Source organism: Notechis scutatus, chromosome 1, assembly GCF_049901735.1.
Source record: "Notechis scutatus isolate UNSWTSFEM ecotype Mainland chromosome 1, rNotScu1.2, whole genome shotgun sequence".
In the NCBI taxonomy this organism is placed as follows: Eukaryota; Metazoa; Chordata; class Lepidosauria; order Squamata; family Elapidae; genus Notechis; species Notechis scutatus.
The window spans coordinates 6,184,284-6,199,751 of NC_142009.1; the positions used below are offsets into that span (position 1 = coordinate 6,184,284).

General features: G+C 43.4%; 1 protein-coding gene across 1 annotated transcript in view; it reads left to right on the forward strand.

The window, feature by feature from the left end:
* Positions 1-15,468, forward strand: part of DOC2B (double C2 domain beta) — a 142,663-nt gene that overhangs the window by 34,691 nt on the left and 92,504 nt on the right. Inside the window, exon 3 of the mRNA XM_087972319.1 lies at positions 13,343-13,366. Within this exon, the coding sequence (XP_087828445.1) occupies positions 13,343-13,366 (24 nt within the window). The remainder of the gene's footprint in view (positions 1-13,342; positions 13,367-15,468) is intronic.

Sequence of the window (15,468 nt, forward strand, 5' to 3'; positions counted from 1 at the left end):
CAAAGAGGGGAGAGGGCAACCCAGGATCCTCTGGGCAATGACATTAACCCTCTGGAGTGCCGTCCTATCTGCCTCTGTGCAATTGGCAAACCATACAGAGGTGCAATAAGTTAAGATACTCTTCTGTGGTGCAGCGGTAGAAGGTCTCCAGCAGTTTTCCATCCAGTTGTTGTTTCCTGAGAAGCCTCAGGTAGTCTAATCTCTGCTGGGCCCTTTTGACCAGGGCTGCAATGTGAGCACCCCAGGTCAGGTCCTCTTTTAGGGTAACACCCAGAAATTTAAAACTGGCCACTTGCTCCACTCAGTCTCCCTTGATAAGCAAGGGCTGGATGTCTGATCTGTTCCTTCTATAGTCTACTATAAGCTCTGTGGTCTTATTGATGTTGAGGACCAAGTTATTGTTAATTGCTTAGGATTACCCAAGCAAATTACTCTATTCCTAAAATCATCCGCTAATGCTTTTCCATATTTCTGCCCACCGTGCAGACCCAAACTAGAATAATACATTACCCTGTTTGAAAGAGTTGACACCATAGAAACACGTATAACTTCCCTTGACACCATTGTAGCATCCCTGGACACTATACAAACCAGACTGACAAACCTTGAAATAAAAGAGACAACACAAAAAAACGAACACCAAACATCTACAAAGCATACTTCTGCCCAACAACTGCAACTAAAACCCAATCCACAAAAACCCACACATCCTTCAAATATCGATATCCCCATCCTCATTAAAGAAGCTGTTGAGCGTGAACGGAAATGACCGAATGCCGTCTTATTTGGTTTAGAGATCAATGATAATGATGACATCCCTAACGTTTGAAACATCATCAGGGAATATCAAGCATCAAGCATCGTTGTCTCCACACCACGAAAGCACTTGCCACCAACATTGGAAGGTTTTAAGAAGAAATTGGAATACCATTTATCTGAAATGGTATAAGTTGTCCTCAGCTTACAACAGTTCATTTAGTGACCAAAGTTAGGATGACACTGATAAAAGGGACTTGTGACCATTTTTCACACTTACGACCATTGCAGCCTCCCTCACGATCACATGTTTTACATTCGGATGCTTGACAACTGGTTCATACTTATTATAGAACTAAGGAGAAATTTCCTGAATTAGAACAACTTGCCTCCCAGGAGTTGTGAATTTTCCAACACTGGAAGTTTTTAAGAAGAGATTGGACAACCATTTGTCTGAAATGGTATAGGGCTGCCTAATAAGGGGGTTGGACTAGATGACCTCCAAGATCCCTTCCAATTTTGGTATTCTATTCTGTTTAATTAAATTACTGCAGAAGCTAGGCTACCCGACTCTGTAGTTTCTTCCCCAAACCCCAAAAACTTTAACCTTAGACTGTCTACTATTGACCTCACCCCTTTCCTAAGAGGTTTGTAGGGGGCGTGCATAAGCGCACCAACGTGCCTACCGTCCCTGTCCTATTGTTTCTCTTATTCTTCTTTTATTTTTCTTATATGTACCCATTTCATGTATTCACAACTATGTATACACTTATACTTATTATCTTGTAAACAATTGGCAAATCAAATAAATAAAAATAAAATAAATAAATTAATCATTGATATATCAGAAAAGGGAATCTCTAATGGAAGAAAGACATCAAACTTACACTGAATATTCTACATAGAGAAAACCGGTATAAAATATTCTACCGTGACTGTATTGCAGCATTGATTGCTAAAATTGATTGCTCGGAATTGGAGAGAACAATTTTTTTTAACCAAAGAAACAATTCTAAAAATTGAATTTCTTTTCCAACCCGCTACTTTTAGCAAAATGTTACTAACCCTTGGATTCCTGTGTTAAACTAGTCTTGCACGTGGTTAACTGCCTCTGCATTTCCAGTTGGAAAGTACATACTGTTCCTTCCATATAAAAATGGCTAATTAAGGTGTGGGAGCACACTTTGATGTCCAAAATAGCTTCCAATTTCCAAAGTTAATCTGACACAGAGTTTAACTGTGCTTGGAAGCCATTTTCAGAAGATCATCACAATTACAGGCCTGTACCAATCTGAAATTTGGGTTTTCTTTCTTCACTTAGTTTTAAACATTTTAGCTCAGTGTGTTTCAACTTTTGCAACTTTAAAAGGAATGGGGAATTCTGGGAATTGAAGTCCCACCCATCTTAAACCTTGCCAGTTGGGGAATTGTGGGAGTTGAAGTCCACCCATTCTTTAAGAATCCTGACTGGGGAATTCTGGGAGTTGAAGTCCACCCATCTTAAATCATCCTGGCTGGGGGATTCTGGGAGTTGAAGTCCACCCATCTTAAAGCATGATGGCTGGGGGATTCTGGAAGTTGAAATTCATACCTCTTAATGTTACCAACGCTGAGAAATGCTGAGCTACTCCTAAAGAAATCAGAATAGACATTCAGAAGCTTGGGTAGAATTTGCTATGGCTTTTAATTTTATTTTATGATTCACATAACTATTTCTGTAGATACTAATATTTTTGTTTTGAGTTTAACCAGGGCTGTAGCTCTCAAAACAGCATCCAGTAATATAATAATATAGCCCAGTATAATATATAGCGGTATCCTATAATCTAATTTTCTGATACTCATAAATTCCCTTATTTCATATGTGTCTTCTCCCTTTTTCTTCCCCTCCCTCTCCGCTTCCATGTTTTCCAAGAAATGCGGAATAAAAATATGACTAGAACAAAGAGAAAGGAGTGACTAACCATGCCTCTAAAACCTAACTTGAATTATAGGTAGTCCTTGACTTACAACAGTTTATTTAGTGACCATTGTTACTGTGATGACCCAGAGTATATCAGAAATAGAACAAAATCCAAAACGTAATTAAAAGTCCTTTAATAATGCCTTCAACTTGGTTTCACTGTTTAATTGTTCACAGTGGAGGAGTAAACTATTTTCAAAATTACATTTCAAAGGCAAGAAACACAGTTCACGTTCAAAGAGCTGATAACAAAGCAAAAACCAAAAACAAATCGCATTGAATAAAGTTCCTTGACAGACCAGGATAGATAGTTGCCAACTTCAGGAAGATAACCAGGGACAGACCGTTGGAAGAACGCCAACCAAGATAAACCTTCTTTAGAAATAAAACACTAATTTGTCTCCAATGTCTGTTAGCACGCAGGTCCAAACTCTCATACAAATCTCACACCTGCAACCCATGAAGGGGATCATGGCCCTCTCCTCCTGAGGAGACCATGTTTTACCCTGATCCTCTCCTCCCTGCGTGCCCTAGGATGGAGAGGGGATGGGCCTGGGTCCTCCTCTGACTGCCCAGCCGGCCTCTGCCCTTCCCCAGCCTCCTCCGCCACCTCTGGTGCCACACTTCCACTCCCTATCGGCTGTTCCTCCCCTTCCTCAGAGTCAGTCTCCACCAACCACAGTTACAATAACACTGAAAAAAAGGGACTTATGGCTGTTTTTCACGTTAATGAACATTGCCACATCCTCATGGTCACATGATCGAAACCCAGATACTTGGCAACTGACTCCTATTTATGACGGCTGCAGTGTCCCGGGGTCACCCTAACCTTCTGACAAGCAAAGTCAATGGGGGAAGCCAGATTCACTTAATGACCGTGTTACCGTAGTGATTCAGTTAAGAACTGTTGCAAAAAAAAATCTGGCAAAACTCAGGGAACGACTGTCTTGTTTAGGAACGGAAATTTGGGGGGCTCAACTGTGATCGTAAATCGAGGACTGCCTGTATTCAAACAATCAATCAGAATAGAACTAGAAGGAACCTCTGAAGTCTACTAGTCCAGTGGTCGCCAACTGGTGGGCCGGGAACCACTGGTAGTGCGCGAGAAAATTTTGGTGGTCCGCAGAGAAATGTCACCCCCAAAGCAATTAATCCAGGCTGCGCGGGAACACAAGGCTGCACCGCCCACATGGCCCACTGAACACAAGGCTTGCGTCGCTGGCATTGTGAACAACACGAGGTAGAACTTGCCCCACTCGCCCCATGTGCCTCACCTGGCCACCGGGCTGCTTCTTTCCGCTTCTTTCTTCTTCTGCTTTTGGCTGCACGCAAGGAAAGCAGCCAAAGTCTTTCTTTCCCTCCCCCAAACTCCGCCAGAAATGAGTCTTTGGGACCCTGCAAGGCCTCCTGCTCCAAGAGGCATGACAAGTCTCACAAAGACTCATTTCTGGCGGAGTTTGGGGGAGAGAAAGAAAGACTTCTGCTGCTTCTGCTGCTTTCCTTGCATGAAGCCAAAAGTCTCTCTCTCCCCCCCCCCAGAACGGAGCTGGAGACGGTATCCTGCGATCCCAAATAAAGAACGATCAATCGGTAGGAAAACGGGGTGGGGAATTTTCCTGCAGACTTTTTGGGGGGATTTTCCAAGGGTCTCTGCTGCTTCTGCTTTTTCTGCAAAGACCCTGGGACCCCTCCCAAAAAAAAAAGTCTGCAGGAAAATCCCCCACTCCATTTGCCTACCGATTGATCGTTCTCTATTTGGGATCGCAGGATACCCTCTCTCTCTTTCTCTCTCTCTCCCCCTGAGAACGGAGTTGAAAAGCAGGTTAGGAATGTGGCTGCCTTGGAGGGGGTGTGGGGGTGTGAGGGACCTGTGTGTGTGTGTGTGTGTGTGTGTCTGTGTGTGAGAGAGAGAGAGAGAGAACATCACCGTCAGCTCTCCAAGGTTAGATTGGATCTCTCTCTTGCTCTCCCATCGACGTCAGCAAGCCACCATCACTCAAAATTCATATTAGTGGTCCGTGGGATTTAAAATTATGAGTTTAGGGGCCCCTGAGGTCCAAAAGGTTGGCGACCCCTGTTCTAGTCCAGCCCCCTTGCTCAAGCAGGACTAGTCTCTCCTGAAAAAACCTCTGGTGATGAAGTACCCGCAACTTTGGATGGCAAACAGTGACAATCTTGGTGTTGTTTCCTTACATACGCCAAACCTGCGTCGCTGCAATGCCATTAAAATAGAATTTTATTCCTTTACTGAATGCTCATTGGAACCATTTCCAAGGCTCTCCACCTCTCAAAACGAGCCCTGGGCAGCTTAAGAAGGGTTAAATAGGCCGCAACCATGGTGTCATAATTGCTAGCTGGGGAATTCTGGGAGTTGGAAGTCCACGTATGTTGAAGTTGCTTAGGTAAAGAAAACACTGGGATAATCTGAAGGGACCCCAGAGCATGGCCTCTGGGCTAGATCTGATGGGGGTATGTGTGCAGAGGTGGTATTTTGCTTTTTAAAACAACTCCTGTTTATTTTATTTATTTATTTATTTTTATTTATTTATTTATTTTTGTCAATCGCTTACAAGAGAATAGGTATAGGTAAAAACATAGTTATGAATACCTGGATACATATAATTAAAAAAAATAAAAAGAAGCAATAGGACAGGGACGGTAGGCACGTTGGTGCGCTTATGCACGCCCCCTACAGACCTCTTAGGAAAGGGGCGAGGTCAATAGCAGACAGTCTAAGGTTAAAGGTTATATTACAGGTACAAATTTACCTTCCTTTCTGGCTGTTCCATTTGTGATGTGGTCAGAGGATAACCTGCTACATAAATTACTGATGGATAATCTGAAATTCATCATTGGCGTAGGGTCCCCTGCTTAGGCGGGGGAGGGGGGGTTGGACTAGATGACCTACAAGGTCCCTTCCAACTCTATTAATTTTAATTGCTGTAATTAATGCTTCCGTAGGAGAGAATATACTGTATACAGCTCAGGGTTGACCTGGGCAGCTCTTGGTGCTGTCTGACCACGACTGTTTTCTTACAAACGTTTCATGACCTAACTAGGTAACGTCATCAGTGCACGAAGGGAGAGAGGATTTGTGAAAAGGAGGAGGAGGAGGAGGGTGACTGTGGGGTTCTTGGTGCTCTCTAAGCTTGGTTGTTTTCTTACAGATGTTTCATTACCCAACTAGGTAATGTCACGGAGAAGGGAAGAAATAGTTGCAGAAAGCAGGAGGAGGAGGGAGAGAGGAAGAGGAGGAGAGAAGGAAGAGGAGGAGTAGGAGGGGAGTGGAGGAGGAGGAGGAGGAGGAGGAGGAGGAGGAGGAGGAGGGAGAGAAGGAAAGGAAGAGGAGGAGGAGGAGGGAGGAGGAGGAGGAGGAGGAGGAAGGAGAGGAGGACTGTGGGGTCCTTGGTACTCTCCGAGCTTGGTGTTTTTCTTGCAGACGTTTCACGAACCAACTAGGTAACGTGATCAGTGCTAGAAGGGAGGGAGGTTTGCTTTATGTTTATATACTAATGGTCCTTGATTGGGGTGTTGTTTATCGCTCGATTGTTAGTCTAGGGTTAACGTTGGTGTTAATCACTGCTTATCTGGGTGTTGATTGCTGGAGAAATGAGGTGTTTTGTTCTTTGTGTTTCCATGTTGGCTTTTTGATTTTCCTTTCGAATGATGTGTAGACGCTGTTCATCTCAATGGGCCCGCTGATAGCTGATTCCCCAGGCTTCCAGGAATCCTCTGGGGTTTTTGGACTTGGCTTGGTCTAGGACCATGATGGCAAACCTATGGCACGCGGGCCAGAGGTGGCACGCAGAGCCCTCTCTGCGGGCACGCACACCATCGGTTCAGAGTTTTGCAGCGTTAATTCGGCATCAGGAAAATAAACACAGGTGGCTGATGCTTCATTTAACATCTTTATATAATAAACAGATTTTACAAACCAGTTGTAGATTTCTCCAACTTGGAGCAAACTCAGACAGGAATAAACAGAAATGTTGCAAGTCACTTCAGCAAGCAAGCGAGTTTCTCTTTTTATTTTAGTTCAGCAGACAAGCAAGAGGAGAGAAGCAGTTTCATTTTCAATAGACAGATTCTGAACTTAACATAGCTAGAGGGCTACAGAGCTCAGCATAGCTGCAGAGTTGCAGAGCTTAATATATTATAGAGCCATGCCTAAGCTATTTCTAGTTTCAGTTTCCAGCCTAGGCTACTTCTAGTTTCAGTTTCCAAACTGTCCTCATTGGCTGACTTAGTTGCTATGCTCTATTTCACTTCATGAATATACTCTGACACCATCGCCAGCTGCTCTTCTAGCTTCTGGCCAGTTGGCCTTCGCAGGTGCCTGAGCATCAGAAAACAACCAGAAAATCAGCCAAAAAACAGCCTTTTTTTCAGGCTGTTTTTGGGCTGTTTTGGGAGCCAAAAATACCCTGAAAAATGGCCCCAAAATGGCCTGAAAAACAGCCTGAAAATGCCCCCAAAATGGCCCAAAACAGGTCATTTTCCAGGCCGGTTTCAGGCCAGTTTTGGCCCAAAAAATTGCCTGAAAATGGCTGAAAAACGGCTTGAAAATGGCCAAAAACAGCCAAAAAAACAGATGTGTGCACACCAGCCAGCTAGTCTTCGATTTTCCGGCGCTCCAACACACGTACCTGGAAATGCATGCACACGTGTTCCGGTTTGTGCACTTGGTGCCGAAAAGGTTCACCATCACTGGTCTAGGACAGCGGTCGCCAACCGGTGGGCTGCGGCCCACTGGTGGGCTGTGAGAAAATTTTGGTGGGCCGCAGAGAAATCTCACCCCCAAAGCACCCCCCCCAAAGCAATTAATCCAGGCTGCACAGAAACTCAAGGCTGCGCCGCCCACATGGCCTGCAGGAACCCTCCCCGCCCACTCAATCCTTACCTGGTAAACTTGCCTGCTAAATTGCTATTTTTCCTTTTTCTGACCATCATCTGTTCTGCTCTGCCAGGAGATTTAGATTAGCTAGGAAGCAGGAAATGGTTGGATTTCTTGCTTTCTAGCTAATCTAAAAGCAGAGCTGAACCTTCCTTAGGACTGAAGGCTTGCTTGCAAGCAAATTCAGTGCAGACTCACCACAAGCAAATTTGAGAGACTGAGCTAGCCGATGGCAGATAGATCACTGAATGATTCTGTGAGCAACTCAATCTGCCTGCTTTGCCTGATTTTGGGTAAAAGTTGCTCTTTTTTATTAAAAAAAAAATATCAATATTTACATGCATGGTGTGTTGTGAGTTAATTTTGTGAGTTTGCTTGCAAGCAAATTTTATGTGACAGACTGAACTAGCTGATGGCATAGATAGATCTCTGAATGAATCTGTGATTCTGTGAGCAACTCAATCTGCCTGCTTTGCCTGATTTTGGGTAAAAGTTGCTCTTTTTTTATAAAAAAATTCAATATTTATAAAAATATTTATAATATTTAGATACAAGCCATGCCCAGCCAGTCACATGACCACCAAGCCACACCCACAAATTAGGCCACGCCCACAGAACCGGTTAGTGGTGCCTGGGATCTAAAATTATGAGTTTGGTGGTCCCTGAGGTCCAAAAGGTTGGCGACCCCTGGTCTAGGATGCTCACAGTTTTTTGAACCCACAGTGAAATCTGTTGGTGTTCGCCAACACTGACCAGCAGGCAGAAGAAGACACGATGCAAACTCCTTCACTGCACAACAACACAACACAACGACCGAGCTACAAATATTATATTTGATTCCAATTTATCAGGAGGCTTCAAACCTTGATCCATGTTGTAGATGCAGGAAGAGATGAAAAGTAGATGTCATATCAACACGGTTATTATTTTTTAATCTTTCAACTTCCTTTGTGAGTTGGGAAGATTGCTTTGTGGGCGTCCTTTGTCGCAATATCTATTTTCTCTGCCACATTTGCAATCTCAGCTTCCCCAAAGTACAGCCTGGAAATCTTATCAGCTTAGAACTTCATCAGAAAAAAGAAAAAAAAGGAGATGGGCCACTCTGGGCAAATGGTTTGCAGTTAATTCCCTCCAAATATGATTACCTGCAAAACGTTTTGCTGGTTGCAGGTAACAGAATCACACAGTTGGAAGGGAGCTTAGAGGTCATCTAGTCCAGGGGTGGCTAACTTTTTGGACCTCAGGGACCAACAAACTCATAATTTTAAATCCCGTGGACCAGAAAATCCCCCCAAAAGTCTACAGGAAAATCCCCCACCCTGTTTTCCTCCCGATCGATTGTTCTTTATTTGGGATCGCAGGATACCGTCTCCAGCTCTGTTCTCAATGGGAGAGAGAAAGAGAGAGAGACTTTTGGCTTCATGCAAGGAAAGCAGCAGGAGCAGCAGAAGTCTTTCTTTCTCTCCCCCAAACTCTGCCAGAATGGCGCAGCCTCTTGGAGCAGGAGGCCTTGCAGGGTCCCAAAGACTCATTTCTGGTGGAGTTTTGGGGAGAGAAAGAAAGACTTTTGCTGCTTTCCTTGCGTGCAGCCAAAAGCAAAAGAAAGAAGCGGAAAGAAGCAGCCCGGTGGCCAGGCCAGGCGAGTGGGGCAAGTTCCCCCCCTCTGCCTTTTCCCCCCTCCCCTCACTACCTCGTGTTCACAATGCAACGCAAGCCTTGTATTCTCACGGGCCATGTGGGCGGCACAGCCTTGTTTTTCCCGCACAGCCTGGATTAATTACTTTGGGAGTGACATTTCTCTGCGGACCACCAAAATTTTCTCGCAGACCACCAGTGGTCCCCAGCCCACTGGTTGACAACCACTGTTCTAGTCCAACCCCCCTGCGCAAGTAGGCGATCCTATACCATTTTAGACAAATGACTGTCCAGTCTCTTCTTAAAAACCTCCAGTGTTGGAGCACCTACAACCTCTAGTGGCAAGCTGTTCCACTGGTTAATTGTCCTGACTGTTAGGAAGTTTCACCTTAATTCCAGGTTGCTTCTCTCCTTGGTTAGTTTCCATCCATTGTTTCTTGTCTTCTGGTGCTTTGAAAAATAAGTTGACCCCCTTTTCTTCTTTGTGGCAGCCTCTCAAATACTGGAATACTATCATGTCCCCCCCACACCCCAGTCCTTTTCTCTAGAGTAGCCATACCCAGTTCCTGCAGACCTTCTTCGTATGTTTTAGTCTCCAGGCCTTCAATCATCTTAGTTGCTCTTCTCTGTATTTCTCTTCTCCCTATTATTCCTACGTACTGTTCCAAGCCAAAAGATCCAGAGAGAGAAGTTTGCAAAGGGAAGGCCAATTATTCCACACTCAGAAACCACAAATTAACTATTACGAACATCACATTCTTGTTAGGTCTCCATTAGGGATTTATAGCGCCTTTTAAATCATCATCGTGCCACAGTAGCAGGATTAAGAATGAGTTTTATGTCATTTCAGCGGTGACTGGTTGATGCTACGAAGACGGTGGGGACTCTGTCATTTGTAACAAACCACAGCGATGCCCAAATACAGGCCATCCTCATTTAGTAGCTACAATTGGCAACGTGTTTGTTAAGCGAAGAAGTTACTAAGTGAAATTGCGCCTGTTTATCATCTTTGTTCAGCTTTCCTTTCCTTTATTAGACCTGCCAGGGTTGTCAGTGCAAGGATTGGTTGTAAAATTACTTTTTTCATCGCCACCGTAATTACAAAATGATTGTTAAATGAGCCATTCCCTACAATGCTACACATTGACTGAAGGCTGAAACATGCAAAGGATGGTTGCAAAATTTGGGTCTCTCTCGTTTAATGAAAAGAAGGACTAGGGGGTGACATGATAGCATTGTTCCAATATCCCAGGGGCTGCTCCAAAGAAGAGGGGGTCAAGCTATTCTTCAAAACACCATGTGGTGGGACAAGAAGCAGTGGGTGGAAACAAATCAAGGAGAAAATTGTTTGCGACTCAGTTGCGGTCGTAAATTATCTGTAAAAAGAAGGATTAACGAACTGACAGGATTATAAGCAAAATATTAAATATGGCAGAGATCATGATAGATAGATAGATAGATAGATAGATAGATAGATAGATAGATAGATAGATAGATAGATAGATGATTGATGATAGATAGATAATAGATAATAGATAATAGATAGATAGATAGATAGATAGATAGATAGATAGATAGATAGATAGATAGATGATTAATGATAGATAGATAATAGATAGATAGATAGATAGATAGATAGATAGATAGATAGATAGATAGATAGATAATTAATGATAGATAGATAGATAGATAGATAGATAGATAGATAGATAGATAGATAGATGATTAATGATAGATAGATAATAGATAGATAGATAGATAGATAGATAGATAGAGATAGATAGATGATAGATATAGATATAGATATAGATAGATAGATAGATAGATAGATAGATGATTAATGATAGATAGATAGATAGATAGATAGATAGATAGATAGATAGATAGATAGATGATTAATGATAGATAGATAATAGATAGATAGATAGATAGATAGATAGATAGATAGATAGATAGATAGATAGATAGAGATAGATAGATGATAGATATAGATTAGATAGATAGATAGATAGATAGATAATGATAGATAGATAGATAGATAGATAGATAGATAGATAGATAGATTGAATTATTTATTGGCCAAGTGTGATTGGACATACAAGGAATTTGTCTTGGTGCATATAGCAATAGCATTTAGACTTATATACTGCTTTATAGTGCTTTCCAGCCCTCTCAAAGCGGTTTACAGAGTCAGCATATTACCCCCAACCATTTGGGTCCTCATTTTACCCACCTCGGAAGGATGGAAGGCTGAGTCAACCTTGAACCTGGTGGGATTTGATCTGCCAAATTGCAGTAGGAGTAGCTTGCAGTACTGCACTCTAACCACTGCGCCACCGAGGCTCTTGATATGCTCTCAGTATGCATAAAAGAAAAGATACATTCGTCAAAAGTCAAGAATCATAAGGTACAACACAATAATAGTCATAGGGTACAATAAGCAAACAAATCATACCAGGAAACAGTCAATAAAAATCGTTAGGATACAAGCAACAAGGCTACTGTCCTACAGCCACAAGTGGGAGGGGATGGGTGAAAGGAAGAAGGGGAGGATTAATAGTAATAGTAATGCAGAGTTAGTAAATAGTTTGACAGTGTTGGGGGAATTAGTTGTTTAGCAGAATGATGGCATTTGGGAAATTGATTGTAATGATTTCTCTAGGTTTTTTGGGGGGTTGGGGACTTGATTTCGGAACCAAAATTAGCAAAACCACTTTATGTATCTGCCATCTGAAACCAGGCTTAATAGCAGCAACTGGGAGAGGGATCTTGGAGTCTTAGTGGACGACAACCAGCTAAATATGAGCCAGCAGTGTGCAGCAGCAGCCAAAAAGCCAATGCAATCCTAAATTGCATTTACAGAGGGATACAATCAAGATCAAGGGAAGTACAAATGCCACTCTATAAAGCCTTAGTAAGACCATACCTAGAGTACTGCATCCAGTTTTGGTCACCGCACTATAAAAATGATGTTGAGACTCTAGAAAAAAGTGCAGAGAAGAGCAACCAGGATGATTAGGGGACTGGAGGCTGAAAGATTTTATTTATTTTTTATTTTAGTTTTATTTTATTTGGTTTGTCAATTGCTTACAAGATAATAGGTATAAGTGAAAACATAGTTATGAATACATGGATACATATAAGTAAAATAAAAAAAATAAAAGAAACAATAGGACAGGGACGGTAGGCAGGTTGGTGTGCTTATGCACGCCCCCTATAGACCTCTTAGGAAAGGGGTGAGGTCAATAGTAGGCAGTCTAAGGTTAAAGTTTTTGGGGTTTGGGGAAAAAAACCACAGAGTCAGGTAGAGTATTCCACACATTGACCACTCTGTTGCTGACGTCGTATTTCCTGCAATTAAGTTTGGTGCAATTAACCTTGAGTTTGTATCTATTGTTTGCTCTTGTATTGTTATGGTTGAAGCTGAAGTATTAATTGACTGGTAAGACATTGCAATGTATGATTTTATATACTACACTTAGATTGGACCGAAGGCGGTGTAGTTCTAGGTTTTCTAGGTCTAGAATTTCAAGTCTGGTGGTGATACGATGAACGATTACAGGAACTGGGCATGGCTAGTCTAGGGAAGAGAAGGACCAGGGGAGACAGGATAGTAGTCTTCCAATATTTGAAGGGCTGACACAGAGAGGAGGGGGTCAAGCTATTTTGCAAAGCACCTGAAGTCCAGACAAGGAATAATGGATGGAAACTGAACAAGGAGAAAGATTCAATCTAGAAATAAGGAAGAATTTTCTGACAGTGAGAACAATCAACCGATGGAACAGAAGTTGCCTTCAGAAGTGGTGGGAGCTTCATCCCTGGATGCTTTCAAGAAGAGACTGGACTGCTATCAGTCAGAAATGGTGTAGGGTCCCCTGCTTGGGCAGGGGGTTGGACTAGATGACCTACAAGGTCCCTTCCAACTCTATTATTCTATTACCTTTGTATGTTACTAGTGCTTAAATGTTTCAATTCCATCCTTTACTCATTTCTCTTTTTTTCTTTTTTCTTTCTGTGTTTGCCTCCCTTTGGTTCTCTCCATCTTCCATTCTGCCAACGTTCATTTCATTTCATTTCTTGGCTGGGATAAACAGATGCCCCAAACACACTACCAGAAGGTAAGATCTCTTTTGGCTCTACAATTTCCTCCCTCTCCCGCCCCCATGTCCTCCCTGGCAGGGTTGTTGTGATCTCCAGCTGATGCTCCAGACAGACAACTGAGAGATGCTTACTCAGCATTCAACAGCAACAGCTTTAAAGCAGCTGCAGCAGTTCTTGGAAATTTGCAATTATGGATCGCTGCTACGTTATCTCAGGAGGGGGAAATGACTGTCTGGGGGAAAAAATTTGCAGTCAGATATTACAGGTAGTCCTTGACTTTGAAGTGACCGTTCAAAGTTACAACGGCAGTGAAAAAAAAGTGACTTATGACCAATGGTGGGATTCAGCCGGTTCGGACTGGTTTAGGTGAACCGATTGTTAAATTTAGAACCGGTTCACCAAACGGGTAGTTGAACCGATGGGCTGGCCCTGCCTACTTCGCCCCGCCCCTCCCAGGAGTCTCCATGCGGTCCGTTTTGGATGCAGGTAAGTGCAAGTTTCAGGTGGAGGCTCTTGGAGGGGGAAAATCCCAACAACCGTTTCTCTACCCGTTTCTCTTTAGTACCCAGAAGTACCGAAAGTCCGGAAACGGGCCTGTTTCCGGTTTCCAGAGGGAGGCCATTTTTTGCCCTCCCAGAAGCCTGAGGGAAGCCTCCGGACTCTGGGGAAGGCCAAAAATGGCCCTTTCAGAAGTTCTGGCAGGCCACGCCCACCATTGCCACGCCTACTCAGCAACCGGGTAGAGAAACGGTTGTTGGGATTTTACCCTTTTATTCCCCCTTTATTTCTATGATACAGTTTTTTCCCCCCTTTGTTCGGTTTACTCCTTTTTTGTTTTGATGTTCTCTTCAAACGTTTAAATCAGGGGTGTTCAACCTTGGTAACGTTAAGCTTGGAGGACTTCAACTCCCAGAATTCCCCAGCCAGCTTTGCTGGCTGGGGAATTCTGGGAGTTGAAGTCCTCCAGGCTTAATGTTACCAAGGTTGGACACCCCTGGTTTAAATAAACTTGTGTAGATAGAATAAATGCACACATGAAAAGAAAGAAAATTCTTAGTTGTGTTGGAAGGAATAGCCATCTGGTTCAGTTCCAAGAAAGATGCTGGAAACAACATGGAGGCCGGTTGGAAAAGAAGGGTTTATTGATGGATAGATACCACACACGATAGTGTGCGGTTTTTGAAGCTGAGCGGGAGGAAGGGTTCTTATATGATTCTGTGTTTTTGAAGTTTTGGGATTTGTGCAACATGGGCTTTGTGTTCCTAAAGGGGGACGTTGGGCAATTCCTATTGTGGCTGATGGCTTATGTACTGTGCTGGATTTTGGGTGAGGGGCTGCTTGTTATAATCGGTGTCGAGCCCGAAATTGACATATGTGTAGCCATTTTATTTAGCCTTATTATACATTCCTTTTCTTTCTTTCTCTTGGCTGGTTATGGGGGGAAGGATTTCAAACTTGCCACATTCCTAAGGTAGGAAGAGTGGAGATAGAGTTGTTTAGACTAGGACAGTAGTAGTAACTTTTTTGGGTTCCCGTGCCAAAAATGGCTGGAAATACCAGTAGTGACAAAACGGGCCCATTTTTCGGCCTCCAACGGCTGCAGAGGCTTCCCTCGAGCCCCTGAGAGGGTGAAAATGGCCTCTCCTGGTCTCCAGAGGCCCTCTGGAGGCTGAAAACGGGCACTTCTGGTATTTCTAGAAGGCCTGTTTTCCAGCCTCCCGAGGCTGCGGAGGCTTCCCTAGAGCCTCCACTAGGCCGAAAAAGGCCTCAAACAGGCCTACAATCAGCTGGGAGGCACGCCCATGCACAGTGCAGGTAAATTTGGCTGGGGCTCGTGTGCCTGCACAAATGGCTCCACGTGCCACCTGTGGCACACATGCCATAGGTTCACCATCGTGGGGCTAGGAGGTTCTCCTTCCCCTGAGAACAAAAGCTGACCGTGCCGATACCTGGAGGTGGAGATGGATGACAACAGGCAATGTTGATTTACTTCCATTGGGGAATGCGACTTTTGGGGGTTGTTTCTAATTTCCAATATTATGTGGTGTAATTCCGGGTTGTGTCAGGTTTGGAATTGCAACAGACTTTGGCAATTGGATGCTTTCCTCAATAAAAGAAA